The following is a 27,769-nucleotide window of genomic DNA, read 5'->3' as shown; positions in this document are numbered from 1 at the left end:
TTTCCAAAATTCTTTGCAAACCTCCGGTTTTAAGATTATGTCCTGAAAGTAGCTATTCCGAATGGAATGCATTTTTATGTCTTTTACAAGCAGTGTTTGCAGACCAATTCTAATTTTGAAAACCAAGTCAATACCATAAACCAAATGAGGGAACAGTATCATTACACATAGGGTAATTAGGAAGCACCAAACTCAAATGTTTTTTCAGCAGAGTAAGGAGTTTACAGCCTCTTCTACCTCTGTTATGAAAATTTTAATTTAACTTTGCCTCCAGAAGTTGTGAATACTCCAAAACTGGATGTATTTAAGATGTTGGATAACCATTTGTCTGAAGTGGTGTAGGGTTTCCTGCCTAGGCAGGGGGTTAGGGACTAGAAGACTTCCAAGGTCCCTTCCAACTCTGTTATTCTATTTCTAATTTCCAGACTGGTGTATCCAAACTAGCAGTAGACAGTGGTAGCTCTGAATCGCAACTCATCTAACCCATCAAATGTAGCCAAGAGACACAGTGTTTATGGCTCAAAAGATATGTTAAAAATCTTCTTATACTTAAGCCTTAATAAAAATATAATAAGTAAAATTGCTTGGGCATATCACCTATGGCAAAAATAATGAAAAAAAAGGAGATGGTTTTAATTCATGGGTAAGAATCCTAACAAATCTACAAAAAATGGTATCAGATACAATATATTGACAGAGACTACAAAGATACTTTAATAAAATATCAGGAAACATTTAACCGAGACATTCATTTTATCTAATCTTTAATTATAGAAATTATTTAGGGACTAGACTTCATTTTTCACAGTTCACAAATGCTTTTCATGTCAACATTTTATTATTTTACATCACTTTCCAAGAAGGTAGAACTTTAAAAATAAAACACACGGTGAACATTAGTGTAGGAAAATAATGGATGTGCAAATGGCTGGACTCTATGTGTAAGAACAAAGAAGAAAATAACCACTTAAATAGAAACAGTGATTTGAGATGCTGTGTAGAACTAAAGAAATAAAAGATGTCTTAGCTCAAAATAGAAAGTTAAGTAGTTCCAATTGCAAGTTTGCACACATCCAAAGAACAAAGGAATACAATTCAGTGCAATGATAAGAAATTACAATCTCTTTACTTTTATGAATTACACTACTGTTGGTACTTTGTTCCATAATCTTTGAATCACTCAGACTTACTTAAAATTTTATTTTTTAAGGAAAAAAAGCAAAATTAAAGCTAAACAACATTTTACACATACCTCTGGATAATCTGCTGACATTCTAGCAAATAATGGTTTTAGTCAATATGTACACTTGCCAGAATGAGAGATATAGATAAATTAGGATGCCATTTCATCTGGCAAACCACCGCAAAAATATTTTGGCTAAATGAAACAAGTGCAATTAGTTAACAATAAAGGTGCTGCATTTAATAATACAAAAACAATGAAAAACCTACTGCAAGTTACACCATTTTGTAGATTATTTGAAAAATCCACGTTTGTCTTTCTATGCAAAGAGAAGTGTCTTTAAGATACCTTTACAGGGTGAAGACATTTCACTTTGTAAAATAATACAGTTCCAGTATACATTATCATGCAAAAAAAAAAAGTTAACAGAATGTTACAACAATTTGGAAAAAAAAAGTCCAAGCATCCTTTTAACACTGTAATATGTTACAGATTTTTTTTACAGTGGCAGACGTTTTCAATGCATGGGTCATAAGTCACCATACAATTCAGAGACAGGAACAAAGGGCTTTTTAATTTTTTTGAACTTTTCCACTGTCAGATCTTTTTAAATGTAGAAGCTATTTTTAGCGCCGAAACCAAAGCCAACTATTTAATAGCCAAAAAGCTACAGTGATTGAATACATGATCATCTCCCTTTTAGCTCGTTCTTTATTTTCTTCTTCCAGAAGTTGTAGGCGGCGATTAAGTTTTATTATCTAAAAGAGAAAAATAAATATTAATATTTTCCGTAACTAACTGAATGATCTAGCAGAGTCTGTCAATATAGGACCTCAATCCTGGAAGCCTACTGTTTTAACCAATAGAAGACCTGTTTTCAGTAAGATAATACTCCTCCCCTTACAGTCTTAGTAATTTGGGCTACATTTTTTTTCATATTCCAGATGTATATTAACAAATTCTTATTTTTATCGCCTACATTTCACTATTTTTATCACATTTTCTTGCAGGGAGCTACTGCAGTCATGGTATATCATTAGCACTCTGTTTCCATAAATATTATTCTTCAGTATGTAAGTCCTTGAATTACAATTGCAATTGGGACTGAATTTCTGGTTGTAAGTTGGTCATGGTCACAAGTTGAGTCACACATGTGACCTAACCTGATTTTATAATATTTTGTAGTGGTCATTAAGTGAATTCCACAATCATAGAGCAAACACCACTTTCATAAGTGGAAACTGATTCTTTCAAACAAGTGTTTTGCCAGAAACTGGCAAAAAACATCACAAATCATCATAATGCCACCATGATTGTAAAGATGAGCTGGTTGCAAAACAGCTGAAATGCAGTCAGATGACCATGGAGGGATGGCTATACATTTTACAATGGGCAGAAGTACATTATAGATACAACACACCCATTCTGGCCTTACATAATTTTGACTGCTCATTAGTTGAGGATTATCTGTAATTGTTGCAATTTTGAATATTTTTCTAGCCTTTTAATTTTAAATATTTGCAAAAGCTTTCTGGTCTTGAAGTTCAACCCCTTTTCCAGATTTATCCATCATTATTCAGCTTTGCAACAAATGCAAAAAAAATTACAATATATGGTAAATGACACAACATAAAATGCATGAATGAATCTTGGCTTGGGGCCCTAATAGGGAGCATCACACTAGAGGTAATTGATGAGTTAAGGGACAATTCTACCAACCCATCCCTCCCCATCTTTTAACTATAATTTATCTTGATTAGGATTTCCATTTTTTATTGACTTAAGAGTTATTTATTTGTTAGGATTTTAATGTTTTAATGCTGCAAGTTGTCCAGAATTGTTTAGTTACGAGATGGTGGCAAATAAATTAAATAAATAAATAAATCTTGTATTAAGATTCACTTGTATTAAAACAAGCTTTGAGTTTGTTCACCCGCTTGAAACAAAGCAACAGAATATATCTTCTCAACAGCCTCTCCATTTCAAATCTTTCTACTCATATTTGTGCTGGAACTTTCCTATATTTTATTAATATAGAAATTGAGAATGCTGAAAAAACTACTTTGTATAAAAGTTGATAAACTATATTTACAATACCAAATATAAATACACTTCTACATTTTAATGATAACGCAATTCTGGTCCCTTACACCTTACATGTACTAGATGAATTAACTATATTATGTAAGGGTCACAGCTATAATAACTGAAGAATTTTAGATACCTGTCGTCTTAAAGAAGCAGCATCCACAACTGTCATATCTTCTGATGCTCCCTCTAATGATGTGTCTATATTTGAAAGAGTATATCTGGTATGACAAAAAAAACAAAGGTGAAATATCATTGCATATTTTATCACCTGAAAAAAACACCTTAAAACATTAGACATCATACAAAGTGATAATTCAATGCAGCCTGGAGAAATGCAAATACTGTATAGCAAAAAAAAAAAAAGGAAAAAAAGAAGATACTTTCTGTGAAGTGAAAAATGCTTGAAGCTGTTTGAATTCTAGGTAAAATACAGTATTTAATTCTAGGGTGAAATAATCAGAAGAATTTCGAGAAATAAATGCTAAAGGTATGCCTTTGAGGAAATAGCCAATCAACATTAAAGACAGATTGGGATATACTAAACCCTAACACTAAATTATGGTTTGTTTTAAACAATATCTGTATGTGTCTCCAGTTATTATGATTTGTAAGTCATGATTTATAATGTAGTAGTATGTGAGCAAAGACACTAAAGCTTGCTAAGAAAACTAGTTAAAAAAAGAATGTATTAATCTTATGTGAAGAGTGACAGAGCTAGGTTTGTGATAGGCATACATATTCCACGTTGACAGTATGAGGATGAAACAGCAATGAAGATGCACTTCAATTATGAAGTGACATATAGTCATAAAATACTGAAAACCACATTTAGGTAGCCGGACAGGAGTTTTAAAACTAACATTTCAGCAAAATGTTATCAATTACATACATAAGCTCAGCATTAAGTAAAAGTATTGATAAGACTTTCATCAATATATAGATAAGATGTATAGGAGAGGATCTTAAATTAATAAGATAGTAGAAAATAAGCCAAGCCAATACAAAAGGGACAGGTGATAATAAAGACATCTTGATCTGAAGAAAAAAAAATCAAAAATATTCTGAAAAAGAATGTTAATTCTTTTTGAAGTAATTGAAGTATCCTAAATCCTGAATAAATAATGCTACAGTTACTGCGTTGTGATATAATTTCAAGTTATTCTACATAAATGCATCAGAGGTCACTGGAATCATAAAAAACAAAGAGGAGAAATCCTAAGTGCAAACCAAGTTTTAAAATTTAAATAAGTGAAAAAGTCATCCAACAAATCTGATATTGTTACACTAGTGTTCAACAGAAGAACAATAAAAATAAGGACTGAGAAAAAAAATAAACTTGAAAAATATTTAAACAAATGGAAGAAATGGATTGACTATATTCAAAATAGATATCAGACTAAGAGATATCAGACTGCCTTTGAATGAAGGACGTATTTTTTTATTTTAAGGAGGAAGTCAGGATATGCGAAAAAGAAGGATTATAATTGTGTTAGACTTAAAAAATTTAATGTATGAATGTTAGTTTTTTGAACTATACCTTGTGTTTGCTCCGGGAAGTCTGGGGGGAAGGGGTTTTTTTGAGGGAGGGAGGGGGGAAGGGGGGGAGAAAAATTTATTTCTTTTTGTAAAACTTTTCAAATAAAAAAAAGAGAAAAAAATAAACTTGAAAAGGAAGTTTAGGGGACCAAGCCTCTTTAGAGCACTCATTACAGAACAGTATAAAACACTGTATTGAGCAAACTAATTCAAGAACACCTTTGACAGTTTGGAGAAAAGCTAACTAGATACAACTTTACCTGGCTTCATCGTGATGGCGGCTTGAGGAACTGACAGCTGCTGACCCACCACGTAACACTGGCCTAAGGCAAGATTTGTAGATATGAAGGAAATAGGAAAAAAAAAACATGGAGAGAAAAAGTAGAACAAAAAAAAAAAAGCCCTGAAGTCAGATTGTTATTTCTATTATACTTGACATACAGTACTGTAATTACAAATCCTATTTATAATTAGAAAACATTCCATTTTATAATGGAATATTATATTCCATGATGTACAAATGTTTTTCTCACATTATGGTTAGCTTAATCTATGACAAATTTTATTCCATTGATTTCAATGGCCAATTCTACATACAGGTAAATTTTATCAAAATAATTTCATTTTTACTCATCCTCGGCAAAGTCTGGGCAAAGAGCCAAGTCATCAAACCCATCTGAAATGCCAGCAAGTTGGGAGCCATCAGTATCGCAGAGGGAATTTTATTCCAGAAGGCAGGTAATACTGCATCAAAGGCAAGACTTCTGGAGTCCCAACAGATGGCAATGTTTAACTGAAGGAACCAAAGTACACCAACCCTGCCAAATTGAATCTGTGTATTCATGCATCTATATCTTTTTATAATTGAAATAAAATCACTTATGTATTACTGGTATTCATTCATTAACTCACATTTTGCTTTTAATTCACATATAATTTCTAAAATTTCCTGAAACTTTTGAGCAAGCTAAAGTTTTAATACAGACAAACAATGAATGCACATACTCATATTTTCACTCATAGTGAGAATAATTTTTAAAAATACTATTTCAATTTTTTTCATAAAAATCTATGATGTAACATTGTTATTTCCCAAGAAATCTTAGAGTAACAAAAAAAATGGCCAATACAAAATGCCAAATGCATCAACCGCTAAGACATCATGGGACATTTTTCTAAGACTTAGAGCAAACACTTAATATAATATTTTTAGTCTGACAAATAACTATTTTTCCCCAAATCATTAGCTAAGAACTGAGCTAACACATGCTTTAAATAATGTATCACAGAATTCTGTTGAAAAGGCAAGAAACACAATAACATTCATGTTTACAAGTAATTGGATGCAATTTAAACTAGCACTCTAAAAGGCATATCTACCATTTAATAAAAATTGGAAGTAAAAATTCCAAGGAATGGTCCTGTCCACAAATCCACTTTGGCAACAATATATAAGTTATTTGCCACTGATTTATTTTGAAAATATTTTCAATTTTCCAATCTAGTCTAGAGGTTTGATAATTCCTAATGGTTTTGCCATCCAAGAACTAGGGTTGTGCAAATCTTTGAAGGGTTATATTGTTCAAGGTTTGGGCAACCCTTTCAGGTTATTTTACAAAGCAAAGTGTGTCCTTCAGGTCTAAGAGCAAAGCAACCATGATGTTCTGCTTCACAATGCTCCCTGTTTTTTCTGCAGAGTTACATTATGACGGAAGTCTGGGAAGATCTTTTGGTGAGCATTGCAGAAAACAGAACTAACTGGATTTTCTGTGAGTCTGTGGAACTTCCACTGAATCTACCCAATCTAAAGACATCTTGATACACCACTAAGATTTTCAAGGCAAGACAACTTCAGCGCACACTGAATCCTGTAACATGTGCCAAACCCACTTAGCTAGAAGAATTTTGGCCAGCACTAAGAAAGAATCCTACAGAGGTTTTTCTAGAAGCACTGACCTAATTTGTGGCAATGTAAATTGCTTCACTGAGATAAACAGAATTACAATATGCTGTTTCTACTACATGAATGTCATTTGAAGCATAGGCTTATCAAATATAGACAAGGTCTAACCCTGCATTGCTTTTCAAGATAATTCAAGATAAGCTTAGATTGGCTAGATGCCATCTGACTAAGAAACGAACATTAGTGTATTTTGGATATGCGAAATAGCCCAGCAAGCTCTAGTTATTGAAAATATGGAATTATGTGCTTTTATAAAAAACAGAGAAAACTTCATTAACTAGCCTTGTGTAAATCATCCATAAAAATCGCAGAACATATTTTGTTTGCTTGCTGTGACTTGCACTGCTGAAGAATTGTCTGAAGAAGCGTGCTAAAGATGACAGAAAAGGATGAAGATTACCAAGGGACAATAACTAATCAATTCAGAGAGTATGGCTGTAGTCCCAGGAAAGGACTGAAGATGAAGATTAAAAGTGCATCTGCCAAAGGGAAGCAAACAGATAACTAGCTGCTGCCATCCAAAACCAAGACACAGGAAAGCGAAAAACTGTCATTGATCTTGCTAAGCCTTCTTTAACTCTCAAATTAGGACACAGGATGAAGAGTAGGGCATACATCTGTTAAGCTTGTATTGTAATCTGCACAACACAGACGCTTAACAGTTGCTCTAAGATTAAAAGTTGAAGTGCATTTAAAAAAAACAGTTAACACACTAACTGCATGTCCATAGAGAATGAGGAAGTTATTTTTTGAAATGGAATCTATCTGTCAATTATGTTTGCAAAGCTTAGCTGGATCTGAAACAACACTGAATGTACGTTATTAGGCACTTGAATAGACAGAGGGCAAAACCTTGCCTTTTTCAAAATCATGCTGCTTCATTTGCAAAGTTTGCATGAATCCTTTGGACACTATTCCCAGGTCTTTCTGCATGAGTGCATACACATTCCATACATTTGAGAAACAAGTTTTTTTAAGTGCTCTGAACTGCCATATTGTTCATGAAAGTGTATTTTATATTGTAACTAGCAAGTCTTTGAATAGTAAATCTGAAGGATTTCCAGTGTTTTGCACCCTGACAATATGGCGGCTGTTCCTAACCTTAGTTTTACATGAAAAGAAAGGTTAGTTCTACAATGGGGACATTTGAAGAGCAACATAAATCACTGCAACATTTACTGTTTCTACAAATTGATAAGATTAAAAACGTACATTTGACAAAAAGAAAAAGGGAGGCAGCTAAACACAAATTTGCAAATGGAGGCATAAATGAAGCTGCCAATCTGAAGTCATTCCCCAGCATATACCTGGATAAAGAAGGACCTGCATGCAGCAGCTAGAGGTTATATCTAAAATATGGCCGCATTTGCTTTTAGAATACTGATTTGATAATACAGTTATCAACTCATTACTAACAAACTTTAAGTAGTATCACATCAAGTATCAACATTCAAGAATAGTTTCCTTCAGTTTAAACATAAATTTCAATATTCTTTGTATCAAATGCAGTGTATCTTCCAAAAAAGAGAAGCATATTTAATCTCTAGCGTACTCTTATATAAAAGCCAGAAAGGCCAGATTTAGTCTACTGCTTAGTCATATTTGTCCTTCTATTGTATCATATTCAGAAAACTCACTGTCCAGCTTTTCTAATATTTAATGAGACCCTTTAGACATATTTAATACTACTGTATTTCTACAACCAACAAACAAAGACTATGTTCTCTGAGCAACTTATATTAAACATTAAAAGAATTGTACCATACTTTTACAATGAAAAATATATCTAGAGCCAAAGGTATATTGAAAGGTTTGTAATGAAATATACATTATAAAACACTTGCCGAAGCTACCGTGTTTCCCCGAAAATAAGACCCTGTTTTATATTTTTTTGAACCCTGAAATAAGCACTTGGCCTTACTGCCATGCGCTCAAAGCCCGATTGGGCTTATTATCAGGGGATGTCTGATTTGGGGGAAAACAGGGTAGATATATAAATTTTAGACAAACATGACAGAAATAATTTATCTCTTTTAAATTATCCACTAATTAAGCAGTTCATTGTGAAAGTTTCTGACAAAACAACTTATAGATGTCTTAAATACAAGGGAGATACATTGAATTTTTTTCAAGATAGCAAAACTTGTATCACGTTCATAGTGGAGTCCTAGATTTCCCCCCTAAGAAAATTATGCAGAAAATTTTCCATCAAAGAGAGTTTTTGAGAAAAGAAATGTTAGAAAAAGAGTTTATCCTATGATTGACTTATTAGCCATGATAAATAATCAACATCTTAATTGACATAGAACATACTATAGTTATTCAAAGCATGGATGGGATATGCAGGAATCAGAAAATATTTTAAAAGAAAAATAATGCAGAACAAAAATGAAGTTTTAAAAACTACTGTTAAATAAAATAATATGCTTAAATAAAACAATGTGCTTAAAACAGCAAAAAAGCAATTCTATAGATAAAAATACTGTAAAAGAATCAGCAACTTTAGCCATGCAATACTGTATATTTTCCAAATTTCACATTCCTGCATGCAAATTTTAGAAGTTTAATTTTACTCTAAAGATGGGTTTAAAAGAAAATATGATACTTGATTTTTAAAATTATATTTGAGATAAGCTAGAAAGGTAAACTCTTTATTTAGATTTTTGATTATTTCTCAAGGTCTTATTATTACTTGGTTCAATTATGTTTAATTGAATTATAGAATTTAAAAACATTATGATTCTCAAAATTTTGAGAAAATATTTTTAAGACTCATAATCTCAGAGAACTGAATGTACCTACCTCTGTAAAACATAAGCAAGTACTGCAGTTAAGTTTTACATCTGCAAGATACTTAGGTTTTAATATAGAACATAAGGTGTGAGTATTTAAATAAAACCACAAAAATTGTTAGTGTAAAGAAAGTGAACTGCTTTGATATATGGCACAATAAAATTCTAAAACGGGTAATCTTTAAAGGAACATGTTCCAATAGAAGTATTAACAGGTTGTTCTATTGATCTGGAGAATCATTATAATCTCAACTGAAATAAAAAAAATCAGTGACTAAATCCTATATTGATTCCAATTTGATCTTAAAAATGACCATAAGAACGAAGGTTGCTAAATAAAAGCTCTGCTGACATAACAGAATGCAACAGAATACCCAATCCTTTGCTCTGGACTCATAAGAGAAGCCTAAATATTACTGGATTCAAAAACAGGTGCAGCTTGCATGAAAACAGGTTCTTTTGGTACAGAAAAATTTAATTAATTATTTGGGACAAATGGAAGTAATAGATCTTACTATATAACAAATAAAATATCAAGGTATAGGCTAATATTTGACAGATTCCTTATTAATTAGTTGGCTGACAACAGGTTAAAAAAATAATTCAGACCTTTGAAAGTCATGCATATAAACTGCATAAGCTGTCTTTTCCATGCAACTTTCAGGAAGAAATTGCTATAGGCATTTTTTTTAACAAGAATTACAGATATTGCAGATAGTGATCAAATAAATTTGGTATCATACTTTTAATTCGATCCCCTTCAATTTTAATAGGTTTTGATTATCTACTTTTTTTAAAAAAAATCTATGATTACTGTATTATGAGAAGAAAATATTTTATACTCTCAAAGTCAGTTAGAAATAACAAAAGCTATTCTACTGTATCAAGAGAAAATAAAAGAACATATCTTGGATTGTGTAGCTGTATTTAGTTCCCTGTTTCCCTTTTCTACTCAGGAACAAAAGAATTTTAATTGGCTATATAAATGTTCAATTTGTCCAAATAAGTGATAAAACTATCCACGAAATGTGAATTTTGGAAACGTCATTCATAGATCATAGAAAGAAAAAGACATGAAAAAAATATTACTTTTATGCTGTGTACTTCTTTAAAAAAATCAAATTTAATAAACTAGAAAATTAAAAGGAAGTAAAAAGCAGTAAATTGGCAGAATCTGTGATGGCCAATCACCTGCGGTTTTCATCCAGCACATCCAAGACTTGCTGGTAAGCCCTACGAGTAGAAGACTGGATAAGCGACAAAATGCCCCGAGCAGAGTAAAGACTAGGTCCATCTTCAGAAAACTTTTGGGGAGAGCAGACACGAACCTGTTGAGGTGATGGTGTCACACTGTTTTGCAAGCATAGCAAATGAAGAGAGAAATACTAGTATCAGGTTTCAGATAGAAAAAAAAGTTTTCTCTACCAATCCTTGTTGAAAAATTAAGTTGGTCCCAGTTTTTTGCACCTCTACCATAAATAAGTAAAATATTATCAAATAGAATTTCAACGGAACCCCAAATTTTTCAGTAACAAAGCACTTTAAGATAATTAGTAAAGGATCTACTATTATTTAGTAGATATTTACTAAACTTATTAAATATACAATAGGTATGATAAAATACAATTCTGTTTTCAAAACACAAATACAAAATCACTAATGAATTCCCAGAGATAGATTCTGAACTGTACTGAACTGTACTGTACTGAACTGTACTGTACTGAAAAACCTACTGAAATTCATAACATTTAATTCAGTTATAATTACTTTATCAGAAGATTGATCCTAGTTTTTCATCTAGATCTGAAAACTCCCCTTTCATCTCAATGGAAGAGAAACATTTGCAAGAAATAACACAACACATGCAGTGTTCCCTCTTTCTTATAGGAATAACATACTGCAAAGCATGTGCTTTTGATTAAAACCTGCTACACAGTATAAAATACCATAGGCTTGAATATTGAATCATTTTAAACTGTAGAAGGGAGCTATTCTGAAATTGCTCTCAGATATGAAGCTTAGATAAAACTCTAATGATATTTGTTTCTTACAAATAAATAAAGCTTTGTGGAGATTATGAAAATAAATAGACTACAAAAGAAACAACTAAGACAGCAGATGTGCTGATAACTTCTAGACGTATTCCAAATAAGCAAAATACATTCAAAGTATTTATTCTGAAGCTATTTTTTTCAAAAATAATGCACAGAATGGAAACTTGCTATATAGGTATTTGTGAATATTTCTATTAGAGATCCTAAACTGAAACTACATTTTATTTTTTTATACAAAGAGATTCTGGTCCGTAAACTAAGATTATATTTACCATATTTTTCAGAGTATAAGATGCACTAGAGCATAAATTGCACCTGAGTTTTTGGGGAGGAAAATAGGAAAAACCCCTCTGCCTTCCAGGTATTCATATAGTCCTTAGCCTGGTCAGCTTCAGCACATTAGTTCGCTCACTGGTTTTGAGACTGGGGCTGGTTTTGAGACTGGGGCTAAAAAACAGCTTCTAAAGCACAGCTGATTGTAGGAGGGAGCTCCAGTGACTAAAGCAGGCGAAGCATAGAAGGGGTAAGAGAAGGCAGCAGCTGTTCCAGATAGCCATTTTCAGCCTCCAAATGCGTCACATTTTTGGGCGGCGATTGGCAGTAATGTGCTTTGGTGATCCCCACAGCTTTGAAGGGCTCTCAAATGGAAGTGTCAATCTCTGCAGCTAGGAAGAGGATGCATGAAGGCCGAAGGGTGGAGGCCGGGTTACATTCGGAGTATAAGACGCACCCAAATTTTCAGCCTCTTTTAGGAGGGGAAAAAGTGTGTTTTATATTCTGAAAAATACGGTAAATTACATTTTGAAATTATAACCATATGAAATAAAGTCGACAGCTTTTACTCATGTTTTACATAAAAGTCAAACTTGAAAAACTGCCAGCACAATCCTGAATAATATATAAATGAAAACAAGAGCATTCTTCCAAGGAAATAAGCTCATTTTTGTGGATTTCTCTGATCTTATGACTTTGAATATCATTAACAGCTAACTATTCAAAGCAAAATACAAGGCCTACAGATGATGTTTATGTATTTATTATAGGATTTACCTGAAAGATTATATTTTCTTAGATAATGGCTCTTGGTTTAACTTAGATAGAGAAAATGATAACAGAACCACTTCCTTTTAACCTTAACTTTTTGTTGAGAGGTGTAGTTCAACTTATATTCTGGACCATCTTCCTTTCAGGTAATTATAATATTTACATATTCCTTTTCTGATGTTGGACAATCTAACTTGTCCATTTAAAATGTTTTTTAATCAGTTAAATTTTATGAATTCTTAAAATGTATTACCATCTTAATGTCTTTTTGATATTTGTTTTGAGGTCTAAATTACACTGGAACCCCCAATATTTTTTCAGCTAAGTGATCTCTCTCTCTCTCTCTCTTTCTTTCTTTCTTTCTTTCTCTCTTTTCCTTCCTTCCTTCCTTTCTATTAAATTGGATTGCTTGTATATTTCCTGCTTTCCACCTGAAAAATTTTGCTATCTATGTTCTTTAAAAAAATCTAACTAAAACAAATAAAGCTCTTGGCAATAGATCTGGCTGGAGGGACAATGACTCCTTCTTAAATTTCTCAGTATAAGTAACCTGTTATAAATTTAAAAATGCTTTAAACTTGGCCTCACTTGTAGCTGTGAGTAAGTGAGTTGATACATTTAAAAATCCCTAAATTATTGCTTTATTATCACAAATATTTCCCCATGATCCTCTGCAAGGTTGACTACTGTAAATACATATAGTGTTGAAACCGCAGAGGTCTGACATTACAATTCATAACAAAAACACCTGTGGGAACAAAATAAATGAATTTATGTTAAACCAAGTAATTGGTTCAGTACCATTTATTTTGACTGGCAGTGGCTATCAAGAATTTGAGATTTTTCCCAGCTTATTTTCTTTGTAGAAAGTGAATGTTAAACCCAATACAAACAAAGCAATGGACAGCTATGAGTTAACAGCCTTCCCTAGTTTTTGGATAACATATACTTTAATAAACATATGTATATATATGGATTAACATAGGAATCATTTACATAAAAACGCTTACGAAGAAATAGACTATATTAATACTAACATAACAAGTATATCAAATTTCCAAAAATTGTGGAAATTAAACATATAAGCATGTATGTAATATTTTTCAGCTTGAAGTTCCAAAAAAAATAATGTTATTAACATGCAAACTAAGACTGGCCTTTCTGCACAAAACTATTCTATAATTATCTTTTCCATTACAGTTGTATTAATGATAAAGCTTCCATTTTTATTTATCATTAGTTTAATGTAACTAAGATCTCTAAAATGATTGTTCAAAGCATACCATTTCACATAATTTGCTGACAACAATTTAACATTATAAAACTTCTTTATATGTAGATACTGTACAACATATTAAAGAAATAATTCTGACTCTACACACATGTATGTAATATTTGCAAAGAATCCATGGCCATAAAATCTAAAGTGTACGGCCTTATTCAAAAGCACTGAGACCCAAAGACTAATGAATATGATTTGATATGATTCAAATTACAAACATTGCATTTTTCTAAATTGACCTATATTAGGCATGTGATAGAATATTTGGAACCATCAAATCACCACCTTTAATTACATATAAAAATATGGAATAAAGCATAATAAGAGACCTGAAAACTTGAATAGATACATCTTATTTGTGGAAAGGAAAATATAAACAGTATCTCTCTTCCATCCCAGCTACTTACTATTTATGAAGACTTCCCTAATCAGGATATAATATTTATTGGGGAGAAATAAAATCCCACAGTTCTAGAATTTACCCATAAGATGAATTATGTTTATATCTGATTTTATTATACACACATATGCACACCTTATATGTAGGTGTGCAATATAATTCAATAAGCGTCATTTCAGATAACATAGCTAAACAAATGTTGACAGTGAACAGTGAATAATCGATTTTTAGTGAACATACTTGTATTTCATTTTTAGCTGTAAAAGATGACTGGTACTATGACATTTTTATTTTCTGTCAGCCTCAATATTGTGCTATCACAAAGAACAGTTCTGATTATTGGAAAGTGTTCTCTTTAAATTAATTAGCAGAAAAGGCATCATGGTTGCTCATTACTTCTTGCATCTAGTTATTTTTAGTTTGGGGGAGCATTTAAGTATCATTCTATGTCAAAAGATGATCAAGTAAGGCACTTACACACACCACTATGGAACAAATGCAATGATGACAACATAAAAAATATTATTAATCATTAAGTAAACAAAAAAAATGAACTAAAAAAATTCTTCTAAGCTGATAAGGTTTGGACACAGAATTTTTATTATTACAACTAACATGCTGGAATTGCATGTAGTTAATTTACTAGAGCACTAGAGCACAAAACAATTCCACCTACAAATATATATATAAGCATCTCTAACAGAGGAAAAGCATGGATTTTTGTAAAAATGCTGGATAATAAATTATGACAATAAAGGTAACAGTTTATATATCTAAAACTAAAGATTAAAACATCAATAAAAACTTAAGGCTTTTGAATGAAGCCTGTGTGAAATATCTGTCATGTGAAGAACAGAAGGTACAAGAACTACTTGTAATTATTCCAGATGTATTTAGAAAATTTACGAATCATTTACTTGCAAAAAAGTGACACCAATAGAAAATATATATATAAGCAAATGCAAAAGAGATGATAAAGACAAACTTAGAAACAATATCCAATCCTTACAATGCAATACAATATACTTCACCCCAATGTCATCTGATGACTGATATAGCTGCTCAGTTCAAATGCTATCAGCTGGTAGGCAACGTCAAAATTTTTGCTTTATTATCTCATGGTTCTTTATCTTTAAAATTGGTTTTGACTAGACAAAGTTTTAGAATAGTTGTCATCTAACATAGGGGTCCCAACCCCTGGTCTGCGGACTGGCAGCAGTCTGTGGCACACCACAACCGGGCCATGCAAACAACAAAGCCCCATCTGCGGGATGCAGGCAGCACGTGAAATCATGCCCTCTCCAGGCCACAGGAAAACCTCTCTCCATGAAACTGATCCCTGGTGCCCAAAAGGTTGGGGGCCGTTGATCTAATACATCTTTTATTTATGTATCTGGAATGTTTATCCTTTGAATATAACATCTTTAAAAATACTTCATCTAGTTGCTTCATCTAGCTTCCTCCTTTTCCCCAATTGCAGGTAAAAGAAACAAGATGGAAACCCTTTAAGAAATTATTCAGGGGAACACCTATAACATTAACAGCATTTTGGGGGCACATTTTTAAAATGGCTGCCATGGTAGGATAGCTTACATATTCATAAAATGGCTGTCATGATAAACATAGCCAATCAGAAAACACACAAATTACAAATCAGGCACGGCTGCTGCCAACAATCTCACTCTGGACATCTATAACTTCCCTAACACTTTTGTTGTCTTTATTGGGAAAGTACTTACTTCACCGATAAGCCACCAGGCTATCAATATCCACTTTTTATTTTCTAAAAATGAATATTTTTTTTATTTGAATTTATATCCCGCCCTTCTCCGAAGACTCAGGGCGGCTTACATTGTGTAAGGCAATAGTCTCATCCATTTGTATATTATATACAAAGTCAACTTGTATTGCTCCCCCAACAATCTGAGTCCTCATTTTACCTACCTTATAAAGGATGGAAGGCTGAGTCAACCTTGGGCCTGGTGGGACTCGAGCCTGCAGTAATTGTAATTGCAGGCAGCTGTGTGTTAATAACAGGCTGCATTAGCCTGTTGAACCACTTCCCAGCCCTTTTGTGGGCCATATAGACATTGTATGTAATTAGAACATCTAAAAATAAAACAACGAATATGCTAGACACCAAGAGGGTACTCTTGATTTAGGTATGCTTTAAAGATTAAGGTTGCAATATATCACAGGACTTTATACATGTAATTTATTTAGTTATTAAATTTGTTTGCCGCCCAACTCGCTGCATTATCCCAATGCAATTAAGAGACTGATGACAGCTTAAGTTATCCTAATTTGTTGTTATAAAGCAAAAATATGGATGCAACTGCCTAGTTTCATTCCTTGTACATTAAAAAATGAGAACAAAGAAATCCAAAGAATTAAAAATATCAGCTGTAGGTCTTTAACTTTTTCACTGCATTATTTACAAACAGGTAAGATCAATTTTGAGCCTCAAGGCTAATATCAAAGAGCTGTAAATAGATCAAATAAACACTTGAAAGCATTTCCTAACCAAGAACTAAGAAAAAACACAGATCAGGTTTCATTTACAGATGCATTCCTAATCTTTTTCTACTCACAGTGCTTCATTTCTCATCAACTGGCCATTCTGACGAGTTGCATTTTCACTCATGGAACGTTCTCTTTTCAGTCTTCCTACTGACCGAATCTGCCAGAAAAAAAAAAGGAAAGGAACAAATCAAAGATAGTATTTTACTGTATTAATAGCATTAATAACTAGCTTAATGTAGTAGGCAAGTGATTTTGACTAATGCAAGGTTTTTAAATAATGAATTTTCTGTTAGAATGTAAGATCTTTATTTCATACAACAATCCCCTATATTTTAGCAATCATGATTTTGAAAATGTGTAATTCACAAATAACTTTAAGCCAGATTCATATTCAATTAAGTGTGTAGATTCGTATATAATAGTAAGAATTCAGAGAAAGTTCAGCTTATTAGAAGTGAATAAATGTTCTAGAACACACTGCCCAATTGTTCCTGCTTGATTATTTCTGTAACCTAGAACAGCTAAGTAACCAGGAAATCTCATGTAGCATTTCATATAAATCAAGATTCCCAATGAAAAAGAAATCCAATGACCATTATAGGACATCAGCTTAGGAAGGGATGAAAACAAACCCTCTTTATTACCCCGTCCTGCTTCTCTTTGATATAAAAGGGAAAAAAAGAATCTTCATCAGATTTCAAGGTTCTGCTATTATATTCTCTAACAAAAAATAATAAAAAAATAGAATTCTACTAGTTCGTGTAGTATCTATTTCAGACCCAGTAAATCTCGATCTGATAGCTTCTTTTCTTTTAAACTTCTATAATAATATAAAGCCAATAGCAATTCTTCAGACTGTTTTTGTAGATGGATATCAAAATAAATCATTAAATAAATTATGGGCAAATAAAAGTTTTATGAGTTAGTTATCAGCTCTGTACTTAAACTGAATGTCTGTCACTCATGCATAAGCACTTAAATCCTAAATTAAATAAGGACAATGCCAGTTAACTATAATTTATTGTGAACCCAGTTAAGATGGAGATTAAGATGATATGCCTGTCAGACCCAAAACCAAGAATGATGCCGATACATAGTAATTCTTCCAAGATGAATTGTTTCACAATTATAATGTCAGACTAAAGACACTACTATCTGCACCTACAATGTACTTGGTGAACTTTTAGGGAGGGACTGTCTTCACCCTCTTTCTCTCATACATGATATCAGGGCTGAGTTGCCCCTTCTCTACACCCCCCTCCCTCCCCGTCCTCACTACATTCCATCATATCACCTTAGAATTAGTGAATTAGTGCCCTACATGTCTAATTATATATTATTACAACTATATAAAGTTTAACTTAAAAAAGGATTTCAAGTGCTATTTTAAGGTATTAAACTTTGGCCCATGGAAATAAAATTAGACAAACAGTTGTAAAGAGTGTGAACAATAGCATACCTCTCACTTCTATCACAATTAACTCACCAGGATGGTCTCAGAGTAACCTGTTGTATTCTGAACCTCAACCTTTCATATTAGTTTGCAAAAATTAACATAAGCTCATCTTTGAAATAATGTACAACGATATATACTTTCAACACTGTGAAATCTACCGTGTAGAAACTACAGTATGATAATTAAAGAGTTATGAAAATGACTAAAATTATTTGTGACTTCTTTAATTTAGAAGTCTGTTTTTGTTAACAAAGATATATAAAAACATTTAAAAAGGCATACATTAATTTTCTTGTAGCTTCTTAATCTCAACAGAGCTCTTTAAACAATTTTATTAACATGTAATATTATGGAAGGAATAATAATCAGTTTATTTTATACACTCTGATAATATCTTCACTCTTATTCAAGATACATATTGAATAAATTTTATACTCTATGTGGTCTTCAGGTAACAACCACATATTCAATGACTGTTGAAAGTTATGATGCTGCTGAATGAATGGTGGTTAAAATTGTTCCTCAAACTTCCAGTCATCCTGCACCCTCATGGTTATACGATCATGATCTGGGTGCTTGGCAACTGGTTCACACTTATGAAGTTTGCACCATTCCATGTCACAAGAGCATAATCTGTGACCTTCTCTTCTCCCAAAGTCAATATAGGAAAACTCGCAGGTAAGGTTGCAGATTGTTTGAGGATGTCTCCCCCACTACACACCCCACAGCTCCTCTGTGCTTGTACCGTGCCGGTGACCTGCACAGCCTCCACACTTTGCTATGCTTGTGCTATGAATCCCTGGCCACTTTCACATCCTCCTCAGCCTCTTGTACTTCACCCATCCAGCAGCATCTGCTCACCACACTAGTGCCCTGCTTACCCCACTACTTGTACTACCTTGTGCACCCTGCCCCACCAGAAGTCACTTTCCTACCTACCAGCCTCTTGCAAATCTCCTAGGACTTGCAACTTCTTGTGGACTTCCCCACGGAGTATAGTTGTTGGAAGTTGGCAGGAAGTTGCTTGTTTAATGACCCGCAATCCTTGCTTAGCAACTGCAACAGGATTGAAGGGATTGCTGTGGCTAAGCAAGGCAGTTGTGTGAATTGCACTATATGATTGCATCACTTAGCGACATAAATTCTGGTCCAATTGTCACTGTAAGTCAAGAACCCTTTGTATTCTGAATAGGATTATCATGTAGAACATTTTCAATGTTTTGTTTTTGGCTTTAATAAAATATTAAAATAAAATATGATATTAGCAAAATGTGATATTAGCAAGGAAGAAAAGGAGTATACTAGCCTCTTCATTCTGAGGAGTGTGAGGAGGAGGTCTCTCTAGGTCCAGAAAATCTAATGGACGATCACTAAGTGAAATAACACGGGGAGGTGTTTTCAGCGACAGAGACTTGAATGGAGTTGACTGTAGAAGATCTAGATCTGGGGGCCTAGAAAGTGGAATGTCTTCACTATTACCTGAAAAGAGTTAAGTTTCAAGTCAATAATACATTAAGTTTTTTATTATGCTGCAATGGACTGCAGACACATGGTGTTTTATATTTAACTTCAAATATAAATTTACTGAGAGATCCAAAGCATAAGATCATCTAGCGATTGTAGGCAATGTTTTTGGAATCACTACATAATATTTGTTTAAGATACCATTTTTAATAATATACACAATACACTATACACCCATGTATAATATACAGTAGATTGATACAGAGCTGAGAAAAGAAAGAAAGGGGTTTAACTATTTTGTGTCATGGTTTGCATGGAAAGACTGGTGAACTCTATAAACCCCTCGTCAGAGAAATGTATTTAAATGCATAAAAGTCATAGACTGTATTACAAAAAAAATCAGTTATGCTCAAATACAATGATCAAAGTATTAAAAAATAAATATGTAATACATTTGAAAAGAGAGTGTGACTCTTTTTCCATTGAAATTCATGAAAGCCCTGAAATCTACCATAAGGATAATTAGGTTAAGAACTCCTCATCTAAAACTAAACATACCTGCCACTACAATCCGCTCTGGCACCTGCATTGTTACACTGGCATTTGGAAGCCCTCCTTCAGGACAACTTTGCTCAAGGTCAGCATTTGGTGGTGCTACTTTGAGTTTTTCTGGAACTCTCATTCTCTGGTTGATCCCTTCGGTATATTCAATTTCATACTGAATTCGATTCATTTCTGCCATTTCGGCAGCTGGAGATGGGAATGCTGCTGTGCTCATCCTAATACAAGATGAAGCAATTCAAATTATATATCAACAGTAACATGTTTTTAGCGTACAATGATTTATATTGCATATGATAACAAAGTTTACTTCAAAGTCTCTTTTACAATACAAGTTTATTTATTGTAGCCTATTAACTTATTCAACTGTCAAATCTGTGATTTAACACTGGATATAAATTTCTGCTAGAGATGTCCTTTCTATTAATCATTGGCATCCCAATGTTACATAGGAAAATCTGCACATCATCTGTTTTTAGAAGAGTAGCATGAAATATTAAGGAGCAAATTGCCACTGCAGAGCAATCAATTTAGAAACATGACTTAAGATACTAACATCACAAATCTTAAGCACACTAATGGCAGATAGATTGTGGTAAAAACATTGACATAGTCTATCTATTGACATCACAACTCTATAAAAATCTTTTGTACAGTTAAATACATTTTGCAAAAAAATAAAATATATTTAAAAGAGCTAGAAAAAATTAACAACCTAAGATAAGGATTAAAAGTAGGGGCTATGCAAGGAATAGAATGGAATCTATAAGAAAAAGGTTTCCATCTTTTGTCTGTTTTCTGAATCTTGGGATGAAAAAACATATGAAGAAAGGCTGCTATGGATGACTTAAGAAAGAAGACTTGTGTTAGGTACTACAATATAGAATCTGTATCTCAAAATCAGGCATTTTCATTGAGTACCAAAATTAATGAAAAGTCATAATATGCCTGGTAGTGGATGACAGTTGTATTCTAAACTAATTTAAATATTTAGGAAGTCTTAAAAAACAGCTTGGTGTACACAACTTTGCAAAAATTAAAAAAGGAAATTACCAGTTTCTAACTGGAATATTAGCTATGGTTGGTAAAAAGGAACATGCATTAAATTTCAAAATTGACAATGAAACACCTAGGAATACTCTCATGCTATTGACTTATTCTCTCTAGGGAAATGTAACCAAATAGATTTAATTCTTCTCGAACAGACTGTGGAATTATTCATTAACCTTCTATCTTCTTTGGCTTGAGCTTCAGTCATTGGCAACACCCACTCCAATACCATTACCAAATATCAGCCCTATCCTCCCTTTCCCAATTCAAAAAAAACAAAAAACAGAGCTGTATAGGTAGTCCTAGACTTACAATCATTTGTTTAGTGATCGTTTGAAGTTACTGAAGCACTGAAAAAGGGACTTATGGACAGTTTTCACACTTATGACTACTGCAACATCCCCAAGGTCATGTGATCAAACTTTGGGCACTTTGCAACTGGCATGTATTTATGACAGTTGCACTGTCTTAAGGTCCCAGCTGGTTTCTGACAAGCAAAGTCAATAGGGGAAGCCAGATTTGCTTAACTGCAGTGATTCATTTAACAATTGTAGCAAAAAGGTAACATGAGGCAAAACTCACTTAACAACTGCCTTGGTTGGCAACAGAAATTTTGGGTTCAATTATGGTTGTAAATCAAGGACTACCTTATGTGATTTGCATACAGCACTGATTAAGCCACTCCAGTCTTTGGCCCATTACTTTATTATTTCAATATAGATGAAAAAAACATAGCAATAAACTGATGTGTACCAGTTTCTAAACTATTATGGAGTCAAAATAGCTGTCTAGAGAGGAGCAGAACCACTTCAAAGCAGTCTCCTCTACATCCAATTGTGATAAGTCACTGTAGAAAGATAGCAGATCAGGATTAACCCCCTGGGAATCTGCTGTGTTAGAACCAGAAAAGGCTTAAATAAAATTAGATGTTTTATGAGATGGCCAAAGGTGCCTTATTAATATTACAAAAGACTAGTCTATATGACGCAGCTCAGACTGAGTTGCAGTATTTCTTGGAGCATGACTATGATGTGGTTCAAGAAACTGCAGCAAAATCTTCAGCAGAACAAAAGAAAATGCCTTTTATAAATATCCAATTTGCCAAGACAAAAGATTTCCTTGTGGAGAAAAAAAATCACTATTATGAATTTGTTATGAATATATCCTTCAGGCCCAGAATTCTATAGAATCATACTATTTATTTAAATAATTTATAAAACTATCCATCTTATAGCAGTGACATACAAAGATTAAATATTAAAACCATCATAACAATATAACTGAATGTCCTAATGAGTTTTTATTTCAATTTCTAGTCCTGTTCAAACTGAATTTTGATGTGTTTAGCAGACTTTGAATTTCTTTATCCATAATTATATGGAAGCTATCTTTATAATTGCAATCCAAATATTTCCTTTAAAAAGATCCAAATACATTTGAGATTCATTTGAACTATGAATTATTTGGGTTTTTTTCTTTTGATGATACAAGCAGAATATATAAATGTTTATAGAAAACTGATTTTAAATTTCTGAAAATCACTTGGAAAAGTATTTCAAATTCCCAAATTAGAACCCGTATTTGTCTACATACAAACAAGAGTATTTTGGAAAATATAGTATATTATTAAAAAAGGGCACTCAGTAAAAAAATCAATACAGCCAAATCAATAATGCTTACTTAAAATAAGTAAACAATCTAAATAACATTTCAGGTTAAGAGTGATAAGACATTAAATTGTTGCTGATCAGTGCTTTAGTCCTGCTTGGCAGTGAAAGATTATACAAGAAGCAGAAAATAAGCACAAGGTTTGATCTATTCAAGACTAGAGAGAAATGAAAATGATTAAAATGTCACACTATCTAAATCAGATTCCAAATTAGACTCTCTGCACAGTTATTTATTTTTAAAACATTACCACAATTATATAAAAGACTCTAAAATTATATTTACTATTAACTACATCACCTACTCAATTTGCACTTTAGATTCTGATTTTCAACCATTTCATTTAAAAATATAATACATATGTATAACAAAATTTAATGCATGCATGTTTCAGAATATCTGGGAAAATACAAAAATTTCAGTTTCTCGATATTCATTTTAGATATCAGCTTATGAATGTTATCTAACCTCTCAATTTAAGACTTATGTTTTGAAGACTATTTGACAAAAATGTCTTGTGTTTAGAAAGATCTGGACTTTTTCATTTTCCAAATGGAAAACCACCTAGAGATCTTATGGATTCTTGAATCCTACTACAGAAGAAAAGGTAAAAGTATATATAATTTTAATTTGGAAAGAAAGGAAATTTATCTGGCCAAAGAACATTTATGCAAAACAGTCACACTGTAATACACAAAGATACTACAACTACTCACTAGAATAAGTACAAGTGTAATTCTTCAACTTTCACTAACCTTCCTAAAGGAATTTCACCCCTTGTTCGCTTGCTCATTCTGAAGTTTGCTTGCAATGTGTTAATATTACTACACTATAGCACTGTTTATTTTACAGAACAATATGATTATATAGTGGAACTTTTCTACATAAGACAGCATGACAATTGCTTTTCAAGCTGTAACAGGAAAAAGAACAGAAAGAAGTATTAGGCAGATTATAAATAAAAATATTTATAAAATATTTATAAATTAAAAAAAATTTACTAAGGACATTTTAAATGATATCTATTTTTTCTATAATATGAATTTGATAAGCATATGCCAAATAGCTTCCAAATATTTAAAAATTTACAAAGAAATTTCATTTCTTTTTTAAATTCTCAACTCTGATTTTTCGAAGAGCGAAACTATAATTCACAATAAAGCTAGTGAAGACTTAAACACAGCTCCTAAATCTGTGATCTAATTATGACTAAACACTTAGTACTTCTTTGTTCTAGGTTTTTATCCTAGCAATTGCAAAGATAAAATGAAGATTATAACTATTTAAGCCTATGGGATAGGTAAATTCCACAAAGAGAATACAATACATTAAATATATAGAGTTGGCTGTCTGTTTTTTCTTATAAATTATGTCGTCTTATACAGATCACATTAAAATGAACCACATGTGACATCACCTGGATTGTGATCACTATAATGAGCTTAATCTTCTAGTTTAATCATCACTTAATCATCTATCTATATACAGGTAGTCCTTGACATATGGCCACAATTGAGCCCCAAATTTCTTTTGCTAATCAAGACAGTTATTGAGTTTTGCTCCATTTTATGACCTTTCTTGCCACAGTTGTTAAGTGAATCACTGCAGTTGTTAAGTTAATAACACAATTGTTAAAATGAATCTGGCTTCCCCATTGACTCTGATTGACAGGCAACAAAAAGGGACCACATGACCCAGGGACATTGCAATTGTCATCAATATGAGTCAATTGCCAAGCATCTGAATTTTAATCATTTGACCATGGGGAGGCTGCAACAGTCATAATAAGCATGAAAAACAATCGTAAGTCACTTTTTTCAGTGCTATTTTAAGTTTGAACAATCACTAAATGAACTGTCGTAAGTCAAGGACTACCTGTACTACTAAAAATCTCATTCCCATAATCTTTAACTAGGTAAAATAGTGTGTCATAGGGCAATACTTTTTGAATCAAGGAATTTCAAATAGCTTAATTTAAGAGAATGTGTCATAAATCCAGGTTTTATGACTCTTGTGGAATTGAAATTTGGCAGCTAAATAAATTAAGGACTTGCTACCTTAATTTAAAGAATTAAAGAATTAGCTTCATATCTAAACTGAGATAGAAGTATGTTTTCTTGTTCTTGCTTTAACTTGAATTTAAAGGCAACATCATGGTTTAGCAATTTATGTCAATCAAGTCACTAGCGTCTGAAAAACTGTGGCTTAGCATTATGCATGAACACAATCCTGGTGTGTTATTTTCTCCAATAAATGAAATTATAAGCCTAAGTATGTTCTTATAGAAATAAACCAAGGATCCTGATTTAAACATACCTGTAATGGTTTTTGTTGAATTCTCAGTTTACTGCTGTTCAAGGAAAAGCCAAGCTTCACTAGATTTCTGGGTTATAAAGTTATGCAAACACAGAACCAGTTGATATGCTAAAATAGCACAAAATCTCCACCAGATATATCCCATCAGATAATAGTTACAAAGAAAAATGGACATCACTCAATTTTATTTAAGTACATGTGTTAGAATAGGAATACGCGGAATCTAAGTATTGAGTTACAAATTTTTACTAAACTGGTATCAGAAATATAACTTAGTGCAGGGGTGTCAAACTTGCGGCCCGCGGGCAAGGTGCATCACGAGCTGCCCACGCCCACGCCATTCAGCGAAGGGGGGAAAAGTCACAATACGTCACATGACGATGATGTGATGATACGAGTTTGACACCCCTGATTTAGTGGATTAGGAGAGTCAACTATTTTGGTCTATTTCAAAAGGGGCAATGAGAATAGTAGAAAATTGTGATTTGTATAACCACGCAAGATTCCTGCCATGACAATTCACCTATGCTGAAGTGTTGCTAATGCTAATATACAATATCATTTATTTGACCAAGAATTGAACCACTAGAATGTCTGCCTTTCAATGTGCTGTAAGAATATATTTAAAACTCCAATCAGCATAGGCTGAGATAGTTGTATGAAAAGAATCTAAGTCAGGGGTCTGCAACCTTAAAATGCTCAAAGAGCCATCTGGACCCTTTTCCCACAGAAAAGAAAACACCAGGAGCCACGAAATCCTTCCCATGCCTGACTATTGCTTGAGTGGCCACAAAACTAGCATATGTAATTGAATTAAACGTTCTGTTTTCTTCTGAAACTTTTCTTTTCTTGGATTTATCCATGGTTGGTTTACCACGGGTTGAAAAGCTCAATAAATTGTGTGCCGGTGTGTCACACATTGATGGTTGTGGCTTATATTTTGAGTGACAGGGAGCCACAGCAGAGGAATGAAAGAGCCACATGCGGCTCCAGAGCTGCAGGTTATTGACCCCTGATCTAAGTGAAAACCAGTATTTATGACAATTCAGTATCTACCTTTCCTTCTCCCCTCCCACCCCATCAATTATTGCATGCCTTTATAGTGGTTCCCAAAACTACATTCCATATTTCCGATGAAACATGTTGCTTCACAAAAATTTATTCAGCAATACATTTGCTACTCCTTAAGGTATCTCAGAACTCTGTTGTGCAGTTACTGACTGAATGGTAAATCCATTTTATCTAAGACCCTTGTTTTTCACCCTGGTTAATAACAACTCAGGAACTTCCCAGCTGGGTAGGAGAGCAACAATCTTTGGCACAGGTCAGCACCTGGCATTCTGTTGCATTCTGCCTATAAATATAACAGTAACAGTCAAAGCAGTACTAAGGAGGGTAAATGAATTATAGCAACTCAGAGCTGTAAGATCATTTGGGTCATTAAGTCCAATCCTCTGTTTAGTGCAAGAATCCAATTAAAGCATCCCAGCCAGATGGCTCTCCTGTCCTTTCTGGCATACCTATAATAAAATGACACCCTTCACCTCTCTTGTTAATTGGTTCCACTAATAAACTGTTTTTCCTACTATAAGAAAGTTTCTGTTAACCAGACTCTGACTTCCTGGTTCCTTGAACTTACACCGAGTGTTTTCTGGAATGAGAAAGAACAGGTCTTTTTCTCCCACCTGCATTCTTTTAGGAATTGAAAGAATGATCAAGCCCCCCCACCCCCACTTCATTCCCAATGGCTTCTATCTCTCTTAGGGTTAGTTTTTTAGTCCCCTGATCTTTTACCTGTTCCAGTTTCTCAAATTCTTTAAATAGGGGCCCCAGAATGGGTTGCACAGCACTACGTGAGAATAAAATAAGTAAAATAAAAATCAGCAAACCCGCAAAAAGGGGAGTGGGGGGGTGGGAGAGAAGCAGACGAAATCAATGGAGAAAGAGAAGGCGTTAACGTGACAGAAGGTAGCTAAGTCTTACGCTTTGAGGGGGGAGGGCAGCAACAGCGGGGCAAAGCTGTTGAAGCAAGGGCGCAAAAGGACCTCGGGGCCCAGCCTTTTGCGCGAAAGGGAAAACGGTACGTGAGAATATCTGAATACAGGAAGGAAGCCACCAAGGATTCCTATAGCAACTCCCCAGTTTTGCCCCACTGTTAATTCGGAGAGAAGGCCCCAAACTAACTCTCCCTTTATTTCTCACCCTGAGGCCAGCAGGGAGGCGTTAGCCTTGGTCCCAGTATCCACTCCAGCCGCCTCAGGCTCCGTTCCTCCGTCAGGGGCCGTTAGTTGCGGAGCACAGCACGGAACTCAAAGAAACAAAAACAAAAAAAAAGAGAGAGAGAGAGAAATGACCTAAATTGTCCCAAATGTATTGCCGTAACCGG

The 27,769-nt window shown here is 33.4% G+C and overlaps 1 protein-coding gene across 5 annotated transcripts; it reads right to left on the bottom strand.

Annotated features, from left to right (window-relative positions):
* Positions 1 to 816: 816 nt before the first annotated feature.
* On the bottom strand, positions 817 to 27,769 carry MFF (mitochondrial fission factor). Of its 5 annotated transcripts, XM_058187025.1 has the most exons (10): positions 27,586 to 27,769; positions 25,384 to 25,450; positions 23,823 to 23,980; positions 20,347 to 20,567; positions 19,631 to 19,803; positions 16,937 to 17,025; positions 10,757 to 10,915; positions 5,071 to 5,133; positions 3,408 to 3,492; positions 817 to 1,941 (listed from the first exon to the last, which is right to left on the bottom strand). In XM_058187025.1, exons 3-10 carry the CDS (start codon positions 23,858 to 23,860, stop codon positions 1,810 to 1,812), a joined length of 960 nt encoding a protein of 319 aa, XP_058043008.1. In that variant the 5' UTR covers positions 23,861 to 23,980; positions 25,384 to 25,450; positions 27,586 to 27,769; the 3' UTR covers positions 817 to 1,809. The 5 variants fall into 5 exon arrangements, with proteins under 5 accessions (XP_058043008.1, XP_058043011.1, XP_058043009.1 ...); XM_058187028.1 differs by lacking the exon at positions 23,823 to 23,980; XM_058187026.1 differs by lacking the exon at positions 25,384 to 25,450.

This window comes from Ahaetulla prasina, chromosome 6 (assembly GCF_028640845.1).
Source record: "Ahaetulla prasina isolate Xishuangbanna chromosome 6, ASM2864084v1, whole genome shotgun sequence".
NCBI classification, from domain to species: Eukaryota; Metazoa; Chordata; class Lepidosauria; order Squamata; family Colubridae; genus Ahaetulla; species Ahaetulla prasina.
Note: the sequence above shows the minus strand (reverse complement) of the source record. Positions and strands in the feature narration are given on the sequence as shown.

Bases quoted from the DNA above. Each gene is read 5' to 3' on its own strand.
- MFF (XM_058187025.1), bottom strand. From the start codon at position 23,860: ATGAGCAAGCGAACAAGGGGTGAAATTCCTTTAGGAAG. The intron at 20,568-23,822 runs GTTAGTGAAAGT...ATCTTGTATTAG, and splicing joins GGTGAAATTCCTTTAGGAAG to GATGAGCACAGCAGCATTCC. The intron at 19,804-20,346 runs GTATGTTTAGTT...AACTCTTTTCAG, and splicing joins AGAGCGGATTGTAGTGGCAG to GTAATAGTGAAGACATTCCA.